Here is an 18,196-nt window from a genome sequence, read left to right as displayed (position 1 = left end):
ATCAAAATAGGAACACCATCACGAATAAGCCCCCAAACAATTTTTCTATATTATTCTAGAAAAAAGATTACATCCAGTAAAACTTGCTCAAGATTTTTTGATAAGTACTTGATATAATGAGGAGAAAAATAGATTTCTTATATATAAAATGAGAGCATCAAACCCCTCCAAGTGGAAATAATGGCTAGTTTCCTTGATCCATGGCTTGATCCTTGTCAGATTAATTTGATCCCTTGATAAATGGTGCACAGATCTCCAAAAGAACTCGATTTCCTTGATTGCTAGGCTAGATGGAACAAATGTTGACTTATGGATGGTTTTGGACCACTGGAGAATCTTCAAAAAATAGAATTATTGTAATTCTCGCATTCAGACAACCACCTTGACCCAAAAATTTGATTTCCTTGAGAAAATATCCTTTTCAACCTCGAAAAATTTCTAGACTGGGATTTTTTTCCTTGGTAATGAGTCCTTTCTAATTTTTGACTTTGAAAAAGGACCTCAATAAGTTTGATAATTTTTTCCACTTGGAGAGTGTTGTCACACAGAGTGTCTAAACACCGCGGCAATGCTCAGATCAAGGGCTATCACCCTGATCCCCGATCTCTCCGTTTAAGATGTCTCCCTACAACAAGTTAAGGGGGCTAGACCCTATGGATAAACGGGATGAAGGAGAACCAGTTGGGATGAATTGGCTTGGGAGACATAGTGAGGCAATCGAAAAACTTGACTAAGGCTCAACAAGACTTAAAATTTGATAAAATCTTTTAATTGATTAACACCAGTGCCTTATGGAGTTAATGATCTCATTAAAATGAAAACCAAGTAATTGATTAGCTGTTGCTACCTATGAAACAGAGATATAAAAAACTCTTTAACAATCGCTTGTAAATATTTGCAAGATGTCTAACATGTAACAAGCATTAAATAATCCAGGCAATGACGAAAGGTAGATGCAAGATATTCAATAGATGCGCAATGCCTTAACAATGTTCCAGCAATTAAATTTCTAAAGATCAAAGACATTAAATAACCATGAAATTTAAATGCTCACCAGCTTAGGTCCTATAATTATTTACCACTTTCAAATAGTTAATCTTAAAATAAACATTTAAGCACATTTAACTATAGAGAAGTGAAACATTGATACCACAAAAGTTTTCTTTCAGATTTTTTTACTTCAGCACAAAATACACCAAGAAGGAGTTTAAATTTGACAATCTTGATTACTTCTTAGGTGAATTTCTCGAAAAAAAATAAATTATTTTTTATTTTATTTTTTTATTTTAGTATTTTATATGAAAATCTAAACAAATCAGAACAGGGAAAATTTTAAGAACGCCCCCTAAATTTATAAATATAATAAATGGGCGAATCTCCATGGTATATAGGAAAAATGGAAGGCGATTTTATCAATAATATAATATGTATATATAATTTTTTGGCGAATCTCTCACTAGGCATGGTGAATATTTTACTCAATTATAAAATCTTGTAAGATCTTGGCGAGTCTTTAACTAAATAATAAAACTTTGTAAAGTCCTAGTGAATCTTAGCATAGGCTACATGATGGTTTAATTCCCCCATTTAAATAGGCTACATTCCAGGTGAATACCATGGGTCAATACCATGTGCCATTTTGGTGAATACCATGGGTCAATACCATGTGCCATTTTTATTTTTATTAATTCTAATATTAGGGTTAATAATGGTTTTTTGCATGGTATTAATAACAATCTAGTCCATGGTATTTGTCCCATAGTATTTTGGCCATAGGTTTCACCTAAATATAACCAATTTTTTGAGTGTTCGTAAATATAAGGTGACTTATGGAGTAAATATAAAAAAATGTTTTATTTGTTTACCATACCTCTCGTTTATTTATATTTTTATTAATTTACCATACCTCTTTTACAAATATGGTATTTGGCCCATAGGATTCACTTAAATAAAACCTCTTTCTTGAGCCTTCATAAATAGAACGAGGGTTATGGACTAAATATAAAAAGAGGTTTTATTTATTTACGATACGTCTAGTTTATTTATATTTTTATTTATTTACCATACCTTTTGAGTAAGTATAAAAAGACGTTTTATTTATTTATCATACCTCCACTTTACTTATATTTTTATTTGTTTACACCCTTACATGTATATAACGTGACTTATGGAGTAAATATAAAAAATGTTTTATTTATTTACCATACCTCTCATTTATTTATATTTTTATTAATTTACCATACCTTTTTTATAAATATGGTATTTGGCCCATAGGATTCACTTAAATAAAACCTATTTTTGAAAATGGGTGAATGGATTCACTTAAATAAAACCTATTCATGAAAATGGGCGAATGGAAGGTTGTAAGTCCTAATTTCAAGGGCTAAATTTACCTTTTTTACCCTCTCCCTTAAAATAAGGTGGGCTATTTGAGGTGATTTGTAAAAATGTACTATGATACAAAATATTCGCTCACTAAAAATTTAAAACCCCTTAATTTCGCCAAAGGGCGAACATTCGCCCCTAAAATTATCCTTTGAATCAGAACCTAAAGACTAACCCTTTTTTAATGCGTTTTTGGATTTTTTTAATTTTTTTATTATTTTGGATTTATTTTAAAATCAAAATCAAAATAGAATGAAAGTAAAATTAAATATATCCAAAGCTAAAACTAAAACCTAACCTAAATAAAATCAAAATCTAATTCTAAAGCTAAAACCTAATCGTATCAAATATACAACAATGAAAATCGATTTTTTTTTTTAAATTTATATATTTAAAACACACTTCATAAAAGATACGCTAACCTAAGGAACAAAACAAAATTCTAAACTAAAATTTAAACGCATAAAAAAGAAAAAAGTCTAACCCTAAATCATGAATACGCTAAGCATAAAAAAATCGTAATGTTTTTGTTATACATGTGAACGCAAATGTGAGGAAACTTCGCAACTCAGTTGAAGGAGCTTGATGGTAGGTCGAGGGAAGTTTTCTGCGTTGAAGAAGAGACCAAAACGGACATGAGATGGAGCTGAAGCTGCGAACGGAAGGGAGTAGATGATGGCTGAGGGATAGCAGAGAGAGGACTGAGAGCTCAATGTATAGCGAATAGTGATGAGGGACGAAGCTCGAGCAAGGAGCGTGGGATGGCCAGCGGATATGGAAGCTGCGGCGTGAGAAATGAGGAGTATGGCTAGCGGATGGGAAATGGCATAGAGAAAAGATGAATTCGATGATAGGGGATCCACGTGAAGGAAAAGGGAAATATGTAGATGAAGAGCAAGGGGTATGAGGAAACGCAGATTGCAGAGTTGACTGCGCGAGGAGCGAATGAGGATTGTGGGTTAGATAGATTAGCCAGCGTGCAGGTGATGAGGATGGCTGGCTTGGATGTTGGTGATGACTGTACAAAGGAGAAATCGACTGCGTGGAGAGATTGGTAGCGGGGAGAAAGGCTACCAGTGGGAAAAGGCTGCGTAGGGAGGGTTTGAAAGTTGTCAACGCAGATCCAAGGGTGGAGTAGAAAGTGACTGCGTGGAGTGAGCTCGAGCAGCATGTTGAAGAGCAGTAACTAATGATGGCATATAGTGAGAGGGCGAGGGGTATAGCAGACACCGCAAGGAAACTCGAAATTTTTCCAGAAACCTCAACACAGCAGCAGACAAGAGAAGAAAGCAGATCGGTGCCCCAGAAACCTTTGAAGAAATTTTAATAAAAATTTTAAATTTGCCCTGCTTCAGATTTGAGTAATGAAAAACCCAAAAATTTTCCAGATCTGAAACAAATACCCCTGCAAGAGCTGATTCTGAGGCCAGATCTTACCCTCCAGGGCCTAGATTTGGCTTCAAACAAAATCTCCTCTTAAGATCTGCAACCTGCAATAACAAAAAAAAAACAAAACACCCAGAAATAATATATGCGAGGATGAAACTAAAAACCCAAAACTGGCTAAATAATTACAGTGTTCAGAATTTAAAGGCTCTAAGCAGCCAGATCTATCATTATGCCACACATATATATTTTTTTTAAATTTTAAATTTAAGATGAGATGCTTCAGAAAACCCTTCATGCATCCACAACAGAAGTTCTAATCATAAGCCCGGGATCAAAACCAGCTGGGCTCTTAAGAAAAAACAATCTAGGAGTTGGCTGGTCCAACTGAAGACTTCCCCGAATGCCCGGTGATATCAAAATCAAGGATTTCCTGCAAAACTTAATTCAACCATTAACATAGAGGGAGAAAACAATAGTGAAATTCGGATCTAATGGAGATACCTACCATTATATTTAGAAATTGAACTATCATTCAAACCTTAGTGATTAAACAAGATACCTGTGTTTAAATTCTGCAACCTTAATAAAGTCATCCTCAAGAAGCCCTCAGGTGGTTATCGCAGGAGTCCCTATGCGTAAACCACCAAGAACCATAACACTTTTATCACCTGAAAATGTGAGGTATTAAAGTGAGCTATATCATCCCATGGAGAAAGGAAAATCAATGAATCCCTTACGTCTAAATATACAAAGAAAAAATTCATGTAACTTGGTACAAAATTCTTGTTCAATGTGATAGAAGCAACTTCTAAAACATCCTCTACTCTTGCACCATCAATGCCCTGTCCAAACCCATTAATATATACCATGTTACATTCAACCAACTAAATCCTATAAAAATCAATATACAAGTAGGTTTTGTACTCCAGCATATGAACAAAGGATCCTTACCAAGGGCCTCAAATCAACTAGAACCAGGTGATTTTCACTACCACCAGACACCAAATTGTAACCTAAATCCATTAGGCTCTTTGCAAGGGCTTGGAAATTTGCTACAACTTACTAAAACTATTTTACCTTTGATAAGAAACAAAATCCATTCAAAAAATAATTCACATGCATGAATTTTACAGAAGCTTAGAAATGTGAGAGTGCTACACCTGTACTTGATAACCCTTGAACTTTTCAGTTACATCCTGTTTTTAAACAAACAACCAACCCTCCTATGGTATGGTTATGTGGTCCTCCCTAGAAAGCCACAAAGTATTTCATGTATCTTTTAGAAACGAAATGATACAAAAAATCGATATATCCAATATTATGATATTAGTGAGTAGGAGAACAATATGGATGATGGAGGAAAGAAAGGAGAACTCATATTGACCTGTAACCCTCGAAAAACTACATTTTTTATGGTTGTTTCTAGGTGGACCCCCAATACTGGTTCCTTCCTGAAGAATATCATGCCTCCCCAAGGATTTCGTAAAGACTAAAAATCACAACCCTCCAATCCAAAAATATTTCAGAATGAAAAATATCATAAATATAAAAATGAAAGGAAAAAAGTGAAACAATTGACAAGCAATTCAAGGAACATAACGAGTTTCATTGAAGCTTTGGTCTAGTAGTGATAAGAAACAAAAAGAACATAAAAAAATGAAATCGGGAAACTGAATCAAAGAACATGTAAGAGAATCAAAAGGAAAATCTGCACCCCTTAACTCTATAATCACTCCTCCTACGATGGGAATGACATATTTATTGTAGTTCTTCGTCGTTTCTTGAACATTAATGGGATTCTTTTTCTTCTACAAGGGGGGAATGGCACAAATAGATAGTATTAAGATAGATCCAAAAAAAGATCCATCTAATATAGTCATATTTTTAATCAAAAGGGTGAAGTGTAGAGAAAATGAATAACATCAACTCACCTTGTGCGTTGTAATTGTTACTACATCACAAAAATAAAATGGATTGGCCATTATAAAAGCAACGATGAGACCATTTATGTGTTCCATGTCGATCATTAACTATGCCTCAACTTTATTGTCAATCTTCCCAGACCACAAACTTTTTAGTACTAAAAATCATAAAAAATCCAACATTACATACTATAAAGACATATTAATAAAATATGCTAGAATAAACACTGTTGGAAAGATAAATTTTTGAAAGGACTGCCATTATAAGATCTGTAGAAATACCTAGCTCCAATACCTGCCTCATATGAGGGTAATCAATATATTGGGGATATGCACTAACATTAGCGACGATAAGCTTGATCCTAAAAAGGGTGGCATTATTCTCAAGCATCTCATAGTCAATGAATCCTATAACCCAAGAAAACTGTTGGGTCCCTATAACACTAGTGATTACCCCATTACTATTGTAGTTATACCCCTTATTAATATTGTTGTGCCCCTTTTGCCCCCATATTGTTATTACTGTGCCCCATAGAATCCCTCTATTGTTATTTTTGTGGCTTTATATTATTATTGTTAGGTTGGCTGGATTATATTGTGACTCCTTAGACTCCTATATATAGAAAGGAGGTTTTGTCATTTGAATCATCCAAGAATTGTTCATTTATGTAATGTAAAGGAGGTTTCCCCCTCGAAGAGGCTAAATTCTAAGGCGTTGATCTATCTTTCTATCTTTTCTTGAGCTGGTTTCATAACATTTGGTGTCAGAGCTTTGGATTCTAGGGTTTCGCTGCTCCAATCAGGTCATCGTGGCATTTTCGCTATAACTTTTTTCTGTGACGTTTCAGAAGTCGCAAAAAGACCCATTTGAGAAGAAATCGTGCTGAACCTTAGGTTCGAATTTCAGAGCTTTTAGCGCGATATTTGCGGAGATATGATCTGAGGAAGTTGGTCTTTTTGCAGACTCTTGAATTACATTCAAAACAGGTGACTTGGGGAAAATCATCATAACTTTCTCTCTGGGGATCGGATTGAAATTTCGTAAAAAGGTACAGAAAGAGGACGGACTGTAGTTTCTTGTATGCATGTTTCAGATCCAAAGGTCGAAACAGTGACTCGTGGCACGTCGTACAAGTTCGTTCTACTGAACTAGTCTATAAGCAAGTCACTGTGGGAGATTTCACATAACTCTTCCTTGGAGAATCTAATTTGGGTTAGACTTGTGGCATTGGAAAGAGGAAACAAAGGGATACTACAGCTCACAAATTCAGAAATAGATGATTGGAAAGCACAAAGATACATCAGAGGCAATATCAAGCTCCTACAAAGTGAAAAAGATGTGTAGATTTTCTTAAATTTTTGCTTAAGCTTGGTTTGAAAATTTATTTTGAAGGAATTCAAAGGGAATAGTAGAGCATTATTATCAGTAACTGATGCCCCGAGGAAAGAAAATGCAAAAACCTAGTAAGGAACCTAAAAGCTCTAGCATGACTCATGAATAAGAGGAAGAAATGCAACATGATATATCAAAATTACAAGACCAAGTGCAACAACTGTCCCTTGCACAAAAAGGAACAGAATCTAAGATGGATGGTTTAAAGAAAGATGTAGAAGCTAAGATGGATGGTTTAAAGAAAGGTGTAGAAGCTAAGATGGACTGTTTAAAGAAAGGCGTAGAAGCTAAGATGATTGACGTGGAAGCTAAGATGGATGATTTGAAGATAGATTTGAAGACAGACATGGACGAATTGAAGATAAATATGAATAAGTTGCTACAAGAAATGGTCCCTAAGGGTGAAATGGTACTAAAGGAAACTCATGATGAGAACAAAAGAAATGTTAATCATGATTCCATAGACGCTAATGTTGGATCGAAGACTCACCATATTCCAAAAATCGATATGAGGAAGTTTGATGGCAAGGATCCTACCACATGGATATTACAGATGGAGCAATTCTTCGATCTCAATAATGTGCAAAACACACAAAAGGTACGTATGGCAACTTTATATTTGGAACCAAATCAGTTTGTATGGTATCAATGGCTTTGCTCTCGTAAACCACTTATCACTTGGGCAATTTTTACGGAAGAATTGATAGCACATTATGAGGATACAAAAAGCAACACTTTTTTTAGCCAATTGATAAGTCTCAAACAAAAGGGTTCAATAATGGAGCACATTGAGGAGTTCCAAAAATTGAACATAAGGGTAAAATATATTCCAGAGGAGCATAGGATTGATGTGTTCATAGGGTCTTTAAAGGATAATATCCAACATGATGTTCGCCTTTGGGAACCTGATTCATTAGATAAGGCATTCAGGTTAGCAAGAAAAATGGAAAGAAAAATTATGGCAACCAGGAAGCATACCACTCACAACTATAAAGACGGAAGTGTTGTTTCCCCTAGTCTTCCACAACCTATAATGTTGACACCACAACAATTGGAAGAAAAAAGAGCAAAAGGGCTTTGTTACAGTTGTGATAGCAAATACACTAAAGGTCATAAGTGTGCTGAGAAGAAATTATTCTACATAGATTGTGAAGAGGAAGAAGAAAAGGAACAAGAAAGGTCAAAAGAAGAGGATATACTCCAGGAACAAAGCCTAGATGAAGAACAAATAAATCCAACCATATCTTGTAATGCATGGGCGGGAATTACCACTCCTCAAACCATCAAGATAGAAGGACAAATCAAGAAGAAAAAGGTAATAGTGTTGATTGATTCAGGAAGCACCCACAATTTTATTCATTGTAAGGTAGCAAAAGAATTGAATTGCTTCCTATATCCAGCACCAGAGTGTCAAGTGATGATTGCAAATGGAGGAACAATAAATTGCTCTGGAAAGTGCCATAATATCAAGATATCCATGGGAGAATATGTATTGACTAGCCCAATGCTTTCCATTCCAATGGGAGGTGTTGATGTTGTACTAGGAGTCCAATGGCTACAATCCCTGGGTACAATAGCTTTTAATTTTCAAGAACTTTTCATCAAATTTTCTACAGAAGGAAAGGAAGTGGAATTAAGGGGTATTGCAGGGAAACCACGAAAGATAATAAGCTCTAATAGTATGACAAAGCTTATAAAAAAGGAGCAAAGAGGTGTAATTGCACAATTATGCTCGCTAGATGTGTCCACATTAGAATCATCTATTTCTCCAGATCTCCAAAAAGTACTGGACAATCATTCCAAGGTATTTGAGACTCCCAAAGGTCTCCCACCTATGCGTGATCATGATCATGGTATTCATCTGATTCCAGGAAGTGTTCCTCCAAACATCAGGCCGTACAGATATCCCTATGTCCAAAAGAGTGAAATTGAACGTATGGTTGCAGAAATGCTAGAGGTTGGTATAATTCAACCGAGTCAAAGTTCTTTCTCTGCTCTAGTAGTATTGGTGCACAAGAATGATGGATCATGGTGCATGTGTCCGGATTATAGGGAGCTCAACAAGCTCACTATTAAAGATAAGTTCTCCATTCCTGTCATTGATGAATTACTGGATGAATTGCATGGATCAATTTACTTCACCAAGTTGGATCTTCGTTCAGGATATCATCAAATCAGAATGAAGACTGAAGACATTCTGAAAACAGCATTTAGAACTCATGAGGGTCATTATGAATTTTTGGTCATGCCTTTTGGCCTTACCAATGCACCTTCAACATTTCAAGGTTTGATGAATTCAATTTTCAAACCATTCCTTAGAAAATTTGTGTTAGTATTTTTTGATGATATACTAATCTACAACAAGTCTTGGAAGGATCATGTTGAACATGTTGACAAGGTGCTACAACTATTGAAGGAGAAACAATTATATGCAAAAAGATCCAAATGTTTCTTTGGAGTCCAGGAGGTGGAATATTTGGGTCATATTGTATCTCATGAAGGAGTTAAGGTAGACCCTAGCAAAATTAAAGCCATTAAGGAATGGAAAATCCCCACATCCATAAAGCATCTGCGAGTATTTCTCGGGTTGACAGGGTATTATCGCAAGTTTGTTAAGAATTATGGGAGAATAGCAGCACCTCTAACAACATTATTGAAGAAAGATGCATTTTCATGGACTCCGGAAGCAACAAAGACCTTTGAACATCTTAAAGAGGCAATGTGCCAAGCACCGGTCTTAGCTACACCGGACTTCACAAAAACCTTTATTGTGGAATGTGATGCTTCAGGAAATGGAATTGGTGCTGTTCTAATGCAAGATGAAAGACCCATTGCTTTTGAAAGTCATCCAATCAAGGGAAAGTTTTTAAGCAAAGCTATTTATGAGAAGGAAATGTTGGCAATACTCCATGCACTTAAGAAATGGCGACCCTACCTAATGGGTAGACACTTCAAGGTAAAAACGGATCATGATAGCCTTAAATACTTTTTAGAACAAAGATTATCCTCTGAAGAGCAACAAAAGTGGGTCACAAAGATGTTGGGTTATGACTTTGAAATCATCTACAAAAAAGGGAAGCAAAATGTGGTGGCAGATGCACTCTCAATAAAGGATGAGGATGTGGAAGCATTGTTGTGCGCCATTTCTATTATCCAACCAGATTGGATAAACGAAGCAAGGGAGGAATGGAAGAATGACGAAGAAGTGTGGGCACTTATTCGAAAGTTACAACAAGATTCCAGTACGTTTGGTACATTTAGCTGGAAAAATGATTCGTTATGGTACAAAGATCGCTTATACCTCTGTAAGAATTCCTAGCTAAAACAAAAGATTCTTATGGAATTGCACACTTCTCCCTTAGGAGGGCACTCAGGATTTTTAAAAACTTACCACAGGGTTAAGAAGGAATTTTTTTGGATGGCCTTAAATCAGATATTCAAAAGTTTGTGGCTGAATGTTTGGTTTGCCAACAAAATAAAGTTGAAACAATTAAGACACCAGGTCTATTACAACCTTTATCCATTCCAAGCCAACGTTGGGAGGAGGTTTCAATGGATTTTATCACAGGTTTACCCAAGTCTGAGGGAAAGAGTGTCATCATGGTGGTAGTTGACAGACTTACCAAGTATGCACACTTTTGTGCATTATCACATCCATTTAAAGCCAGTACAGTTTCTACTGCATTTATGGAAACAATTCAAAAGCTACATGGAAACCCAAAGATTATTGTAAGTGACAGAGATCCCATTTTCACTGGAAATTTTTGGACAATTATTTTCTTGTCTTGGTACTCAGTTAGCTCATAGCTCATCTTATCATCCTCAATCTGATGGGCAAACTGAGATAGTAAACAAATGTTTGGAAGGATATCTTCGTTGCTTTGTATCTGATAAACAGACACAATGGGTCAAATGGTTGCCTCTGGCTGAATGGTGGTATAACACTTCCTTCCATACAGCAACAAAAATGACCCCATTTATGGCACTTTATGGGTATCAACCACCATCCATCACATCATATTTAAGAGAAAATTCTAAGGTTCAGGCAGTGGAACATCACATCGAACATCAACAACAAGTCCTCCAACTCTTAAAGGATAACCTCGTGTTGGCACAGAATAGAACGAAACAACAGGCAGATCAACATCGCAGTGAAAGAAGTTTTGATGTAGGTGATTGGGTATTCCTACGGCTACAACCATATAAGCAAATGTCCCTCAAGCAAGCTAAGAAGGATAATAAATTATCACCAAAGTATTATGGTCCGTACAAGGTGTTGCAAAAGATTGGTACTATGGCATACAAATTGGAGCTTCCTGTAGCTTCTCGATTGCACCCAGTTTTCCATGTTTCATGTTTAAAGAAGGTTATAGGCGACAAGCTCCCAGTTCAAACAATATTGCCAGAACTTGACGAGGAAGGAAAAATTATATTGGAACCAGAAGCAGTCACAGAAACACGAACTCGACAGCTATGAAATCGTTCAATTTTTGAGTATCTTATCAAGTGGAAGAACTTATCCGCTGAAGATTCCACATGGGAGGATGAGAATTTTATGCAGAAGTATCCAGAACTACTCAAGCATTGAGGACAACACTTTTTTGAAGGAGAGGGGCATGTTGGGTCCCTATAATACTAGTGATTACCCCATTACTATTGTAGTTATACCCCTTATTAATATTGTTGTGCCCCTATTGCCCCCATATTGTTATTATGTGCCCCATAGAATCCCTCTATTGTTATTTTTGTGGCTTTATATTATTATTGTTAGGTCGGCTGGATTATATTGTGACTCCTTAGACTCCTATATATAGAAAGGAGGTTTTGTCATTTGAATCATCCAAGAATTGTTCATTTATGTAATGTAAAGGAGGTTTCCCCCTCAAAGAGGCTGAATTCTAAGGCGTTGATCTATCTTTTCTATCTTTTCTTGAGCTGGTTTCATAACAAAAACAAACCCGACCATTAACACTTTGAACACTTCCCCAAAAGATTGGTTCAATATTTGTCAATGATGGAAATGTTTCCCTCCTAATTATTATTAGACTAGAAATGCGAGCTCACCTGTGGACTCATCTAGACGATATGGCATTGATTCAAAGTAAATTGATGTAGCAGATACTCGCTTTTTTTCTATCATGAATCCATGAGATAGATGCCCTCCATGTGGTAAGTCCAAACCCTAAACGTTTCAAAGAAAATTTTCACATGTTACATGCCCAAATAGGAATGATAATCTTATCAAAGGATGTTCATAGTTCATAACCATACACACCATAATGCGATGATGTGGTTGGAGGAGAGTTGCATAAACAACAAAATTAGTTGGTGATCATGGTTGAAAATTAACAACACATGTACTGTTGTCAAGATGGAATGCTTCTAGGGCCCTCTGCTCGTAAAGCCTCTCACTTTGGTCAATGAATTCATTTCCAGCTTATTATATGCATGGCATAAATCCCAACCCAACACAGTAGTGAATAAATATAGAAAAGTGTCCAACAATTGTATCCATCATTGTGATAATAGATACTCATGCAACAACTACGGGTCTCTACACTATAATGCTGAACCCATTCAAACTAAAAAGTACAGGTCCAAAAGCTAAGAGAAACTAAGTTTAACAAGAAAAAAATACCTAGTGGCAAGAAGAAACTGCCAAGCAGCTTAGACACAATCACAATCATGATGGTGCCATTCTTCACATTTCAAGATATATCTTCAGGCACTTACCTCTTACCAGGGAGTCCTTTTGAATACTTGTTTGCTAGACATGAGCCAACAACTTCCATAATCACCTAGGATGTAAAATTTTTAGAAGAAATAAGTTCCAAGCCATTGAGTTGCGATTGCTTTTCTTTCTCAATTATCACATTCATTACATGATCGAGCTCACTGAGAGGAGGATCTACAAAGCTTTGCTTTCCCTCTGCATGGAGTAATTTACAAACTAGATAAAGAAATCACAATACATTCAGTATCCTCGGTAACTGAGGCACAGTTTGATAGGCACATTAATTGTATTATTGAGGTCTACAATTTCAGTTTGTTGGCATCCGAGGGGAATCCAGATCAAGAACAAAGTCTTTATCAAGCCATTCACTAACCATTAACTCAACAAAACTATAAATAAAACCAAGGTATTTGACATAGTTCATTAAATGAAGATAAGAAGCTTATTTGCAACAACTCAATTCACAAATGAATCTTCTAAACACCTCCAAGTTAAACTATATTCAACTATGATATATGCTTTCTTCGCTTGGTCTTAAAATGGAAAGATTATCAAGGATGTCGCACAGGCTATCTATAAATGTAGCAATTTCAACCAAAAACAAATACATAAATAAATAAATCATAGCGTGAGTTGTGAACAACATGCACACTTGGGAAGTTGCAGGGTTGCGCCAGCATGAACGCCAAAGGATTTCCCATTATCAAGCTTGTTGTGATACAAAAAGGTTTATATGATGGCCATGGCCTCAAAGTTTCAAACCTCCTAATTTTCTTCTTTTCTGCTGCCAGGGAACACCCAAAACTAGTTGTGAAGTTTTGGGCATCAAATTTGCAGTTGGGTTCAAATTATATTGATCCAACAAGCCCATCCCTACTATTCCATTGCCCATTATGACCTGCGACAAATATTTTTGCACCTGAAACAAGAGCTATCCTCTATGCCCACTTCAAAATGTGACAAATAATCAAATATTTGGAGACATGTGAATCCAGAACTTGATGTATTGTGGATAATTTTCTGGTAGAGTTTGACATGAAAGACACCAAAAGAAGCACCAGTTTGAATTTACCTCCTACATGTTGCTGACTTGGGTTCGAATCGCAGATAATATACAGAAAAAGAATATCACACATGCAGGAGTAGCTGACTTGGGTTCGAATCGCAAATAATATATAGAACAAGAATATCACACATATTCGCAGATAATATATATAACAAGAATATCACCTTGGCAAGCACCAACAAAGAAAGGCCATGGATAAGTTTTATCAACCTCCAGATTGCAACCCACCTTGGAACTTTAACCTTTGGAGTCATTTTTATGCCTTCATATAGGTATTTTATTTGATGATGTACCTGAAAAGGAGGGATCTCCTTGTCTACAAAATTGTTATTCCTTCTTTCTTGTCCAAATGGCTCTAGAGGCAATCAGGGGCAATGATATATGTTATTTGAGTGCTCTATCATCAAATAGTCCAACAAGGAAGCCTCCTGCCAAGTACCCTATCCTTAAATAAGGGGAGAATAACACCCCATACCTCCTGATCAAAAATACAAATGAACACCGACACGTGATCTATCGTTTCCCCTTCACATTTGCATAGAGTACAAATTCCAGGACCCTACCTTGCCCTATTTTGTAAAACTTCTCACGTCAAAACATTATTCGTTAGGTCCAACCACATAAAAATCATGGATTTCATTGAAGATTTAACTTTCCAAATCTTCCCCACCACCAAGCTACTACTACTGCTTCATCATCAAAGATAGCCTTGTACCGCAAGCTCCCTGTCAACAGTCATATGGAAGGATCATTGGACCATACAAATTTCTTGCATGAAGAAGACATGGAGATAACTCTTTGCTCCTAAATGCAACCAATGTTGAGTTAAAAAAAAAAAAAATGTTTGATTTTGTATTAAGCAACAACAAAATATACATAATTTCCTTGTGACAGAATTGCTAAGATGGAATCTTCATTTACAAACATTTACCTATCAGGATGAGGAAATGCAAATCAACTTTCTTTCTTATTCCCTAGACTCCAACTGCGAGATAAAAAAAACACATCAAATTTGTTTACCCCAACACGCCAACAAGCAACAAGCGTGAACTATATAATATATGAAAGTAGTAGGTATCCCAAAGGCCTGAAGGGGATCTAATGGAAAGAAGTGACCGTTGTCAAAAGCCTTCCAATCAATATATAAATATATAAATGTAGATTTATTATTATGTTAATTGGAAATCTTCAATTAAATAATAAAATCTAATTATGTCTCTCCCAATCTAAATTTCTTATTAGCATAATTCACTACGTTCATACGTCTTGCATTTTTTAACAACGTTGTAACATGTGGATTAATTTCTTTTTTGGTGCACAATCTCCACCTTTTAGGACAATATGGTGCAGTGGCCCAACCCCTACAAATCATTACAACAAACTAAGAATAACAGAGAAGATGAAAGGTTGTACAAACCAACATATTTTTCAAACAACTAATCCAACATCAGTGCCTTAACTTTTTCATGTACAAACCAGTGTATTTTTTAAACAACTAGTCCAACATCAGTGCCTTAACTTTTTCATGAAGATATAATATTGAGAATGTTTGAAAAATGGTGGGAAATCTAGGCATCGACCGCGAGGGTGATGTGGAAAGAGTGATGAGATTTCACAGTTTTGAATTGTCTTTTTGTTAAATCAGAAAAAACCAATATTAATGGAGATATTGGTATTTTTTACTAAATTTTGTGAAGTGACTAAATGTAGTTTTAACCATTCACCTTAAGATGTTTTTTACAATATAATTTCCTAAGTCTATTTAATATATTCATATCATAAAAACAACCTATATCCATCTTAACTCCACATCTACTAAACTCTTAGAGGTATGAAATCTATTTATCCCTCTCAACACTTGGTAGACCCGGAATTAGGATGGATCTAAGATGATAGAATGTCCCTTTTAAATAGTCTATGCTCACATGAATACCATGGTATTACCATGGGTTATCATAAAAATGGAGCTTAAAAACTACTATTAGTAATTTATAAAAATTAATAAAATTAATAATTGATTTTTATTTTTTTAGTCGAGTTAAAGTGTTTAAGTGACATTAAATTACAAGGTCCATTTTTACTCTTGATCTACCAAGACCCCAGAGGGATCAAGTGTTTTTTCACTCTATGCTAGTTTGCATATCACGATATTTTATTCATCTCAGCGCCTAGTAGATCCAGAGTAAAGATGAATCTATGCTAGTTTAATTCCCCCCTTTAAATAGGCTACATTCCACGTGAATACCATGGGCCAATACCATGTGCCATATTTATTTTTATTAATAGTAATATTAGGGTTAATAATGTTTTTTTTGCATGGTATTAATAATTTGGCCCATGGTATTTGTCCCATAGTATTTGGCCCATGGGCTTCACCTAAATATAACACATTTTTTGAGTGTTTGTAAATATAAGATGATTTATGGAGTAAATATAAAAAAATGTTTCGTTTATTTATATTTTTATTAATTTACCATACCTCTTTTATAAATATGGTATTTGGCCCATAGGATTCACTTAAATAAAACCTCTTTTTTGAGCCTTCTTAAATAAAAAAAGGGTTATGGACTAAATATAAAAAGAGATTTATTTATTTACCATACTTCTAGTTTATTTATATTTTTATTTATTTTACCATACCTTTGTAGTAAGTATAAAAAGAGGTTTTATTTATTTACCATACCTCCACTTTACTTATATTTTTATTTATTTACACCCTTGCCATCGATAAAAACTAGATTTGAAAACAGGGAGTTGTTCATAGAATAAATCAGGGAAATTGGGACCAAATACAACCTCCCAAACCAGAAAATATGCGATCGTAAATGAATTTAACATGCCAAGTAGAAAATCAGGCAATTGTAATGGAATATAAGCTCCCAAACTAGGGGAATCGGGTCAAATGAGTCTTTTCATAGTTTATCTGCCTCTTTTTTTGGGCTAAAATGAAAAAAATAATTATTTTTTAAATAAAAGCTGGGCTAAATATATGAAATGGGTGTTCTATAAAAATTTCGCCCCTTTAAAATGAAAAACCCCTTAAATTCTAAAATGAAAAACCCCTTAAATTTAGCCCTCAGGCTAAAATTCGCCCTTAAAATTTACGATGGTTTCATAGATTATTTTTAGTCTCATGGACGTTAAAATATCATTTCATTTCATTTCATATGTACATTTATTAACCAATAAAATCTAATCATAGTTAATGAATTGATTTTAATAAAATGTACACTTTCCATATATGTTATTTATGTCTAGAAATTTCCATATCAATAAGCTTTCCATTTTCACAAAATATGGTTTCTTTCCTTAGGAAGGAGACTGCCTTATATTCATAAGCTTTCCATTTTCACAAAATATGGTTTCTAAAACTGCCTTATATTCATAAGCTTTCCATTTTCACAAAATATGGTTTCTTTCGTTAGGAGGGAGACCGCCTTATTGTTCACTTTGAAACGTTCAATTAAAATTGAAAAATAATAACTTTTAAGGGCATAGCAGCTTATGTAGTTGATAGTGCCTTACTATTTTATTTTTTCTGGGTACATTCCCACTCATAGCATATTTTCTCTTCGCACTATTTTTTACAAAATCATCAACCTTGAATGCAAGAAAATAGTGTAGGATAGATCATGACAAGTTAGTGACATTATATATCTCTCTATGTTATTATAGTAACATAGATAGTGTTTACGACATAGGACAAAACTATTTATTATGCTAACAGAACTTTTCTTGTTTGCATAAAAGACGATTGCGCAAGCTGTGGGAGACTGGTACTTTGAACGATCTATAGTGAAGGAAGTTGATTGTCCATACCCTTGTGATCAAACTTGCCATAACGTTGTTTATTCATGACTATGACAATGTAAAAAACATTACATTTCCAATCAAAACTATGCTAAAAAATATTTGAGCTTTCACTATTTCTTGCGTAAGGCAATCTTACGGGCATAATTATTATTTATAGCCCATCTTCACTAATTTGACAATATTTCCATGAGGTCAATTAATTGCATTTTTTTATTAATTTCATTGTTCAATGGAAAAATATTTCCTTAATAGTATTAATGGAAAATAAAATATGTGACTATGGAAAAAGCTGTGACTACGGTTATTTTTAAATTCCTAAAATCATCGTGCATTTTATATTTGATTATACATTTAGGATACAAAATTAGATTCCACAAAAGCTTTGAAGTGGATGCAAATGAAAAAAATCAAGATTTGAAGTTGTTGTATGAAAGAAAATCTTGTTATTTGTATTAGTCACCTTATTTTTCTTCTTATAATGTGCAGCATGTTAT

The 18,196-nt window shown here is 34.9% G+C and overlaps 1 protein-coding gene across 1 annotated transcript in view; it reads left to right on the top strand.

The window, feature by feature from the left end:
- Window positions 1–17,982, top strand: part of LOC149150230 (pectin acetylesterase 3-like) — a 392,890-nt gene extending 374,908 nt beyond the window's left edge. Inside the window, exon 12 of the mRNA XM_089438183.1 lies at window positions 17,640–17,982. Coding sequence (XP_089294309.1) covers window positions 17,640–17,747 — 108 coding nt within the window. The 3' untranslated portion in view covers window positions 17,748–17,982. The remainder of the gene's footprint in view (window positions 1–17,639) is intronic.
- The last annotated feature ends 214 nt before the right edge of the window (window positions 17,983–18,196 follow it).

The sequence above is a fragment of the Pinus tabuliformis genome, chromosome 9, assembly GCF_031772625.1.
Source record: "Pinus tabuliformis cultivar Carrire ecotype Pingquan chromosome 9, CPIR1, whole genome shotgun sequence".
NCBI classification, from domain to species: Eukaryota; Viridiplantae; Streptophyta; class Pinopsida; order Pinales; family Pinaceae; genus Pinus; species Pinus tabuliformis.
Note: the sequence above shows the minus strand (reverse complement) of the source record. Positions and strands in the feature narration are given on the sequence as shown.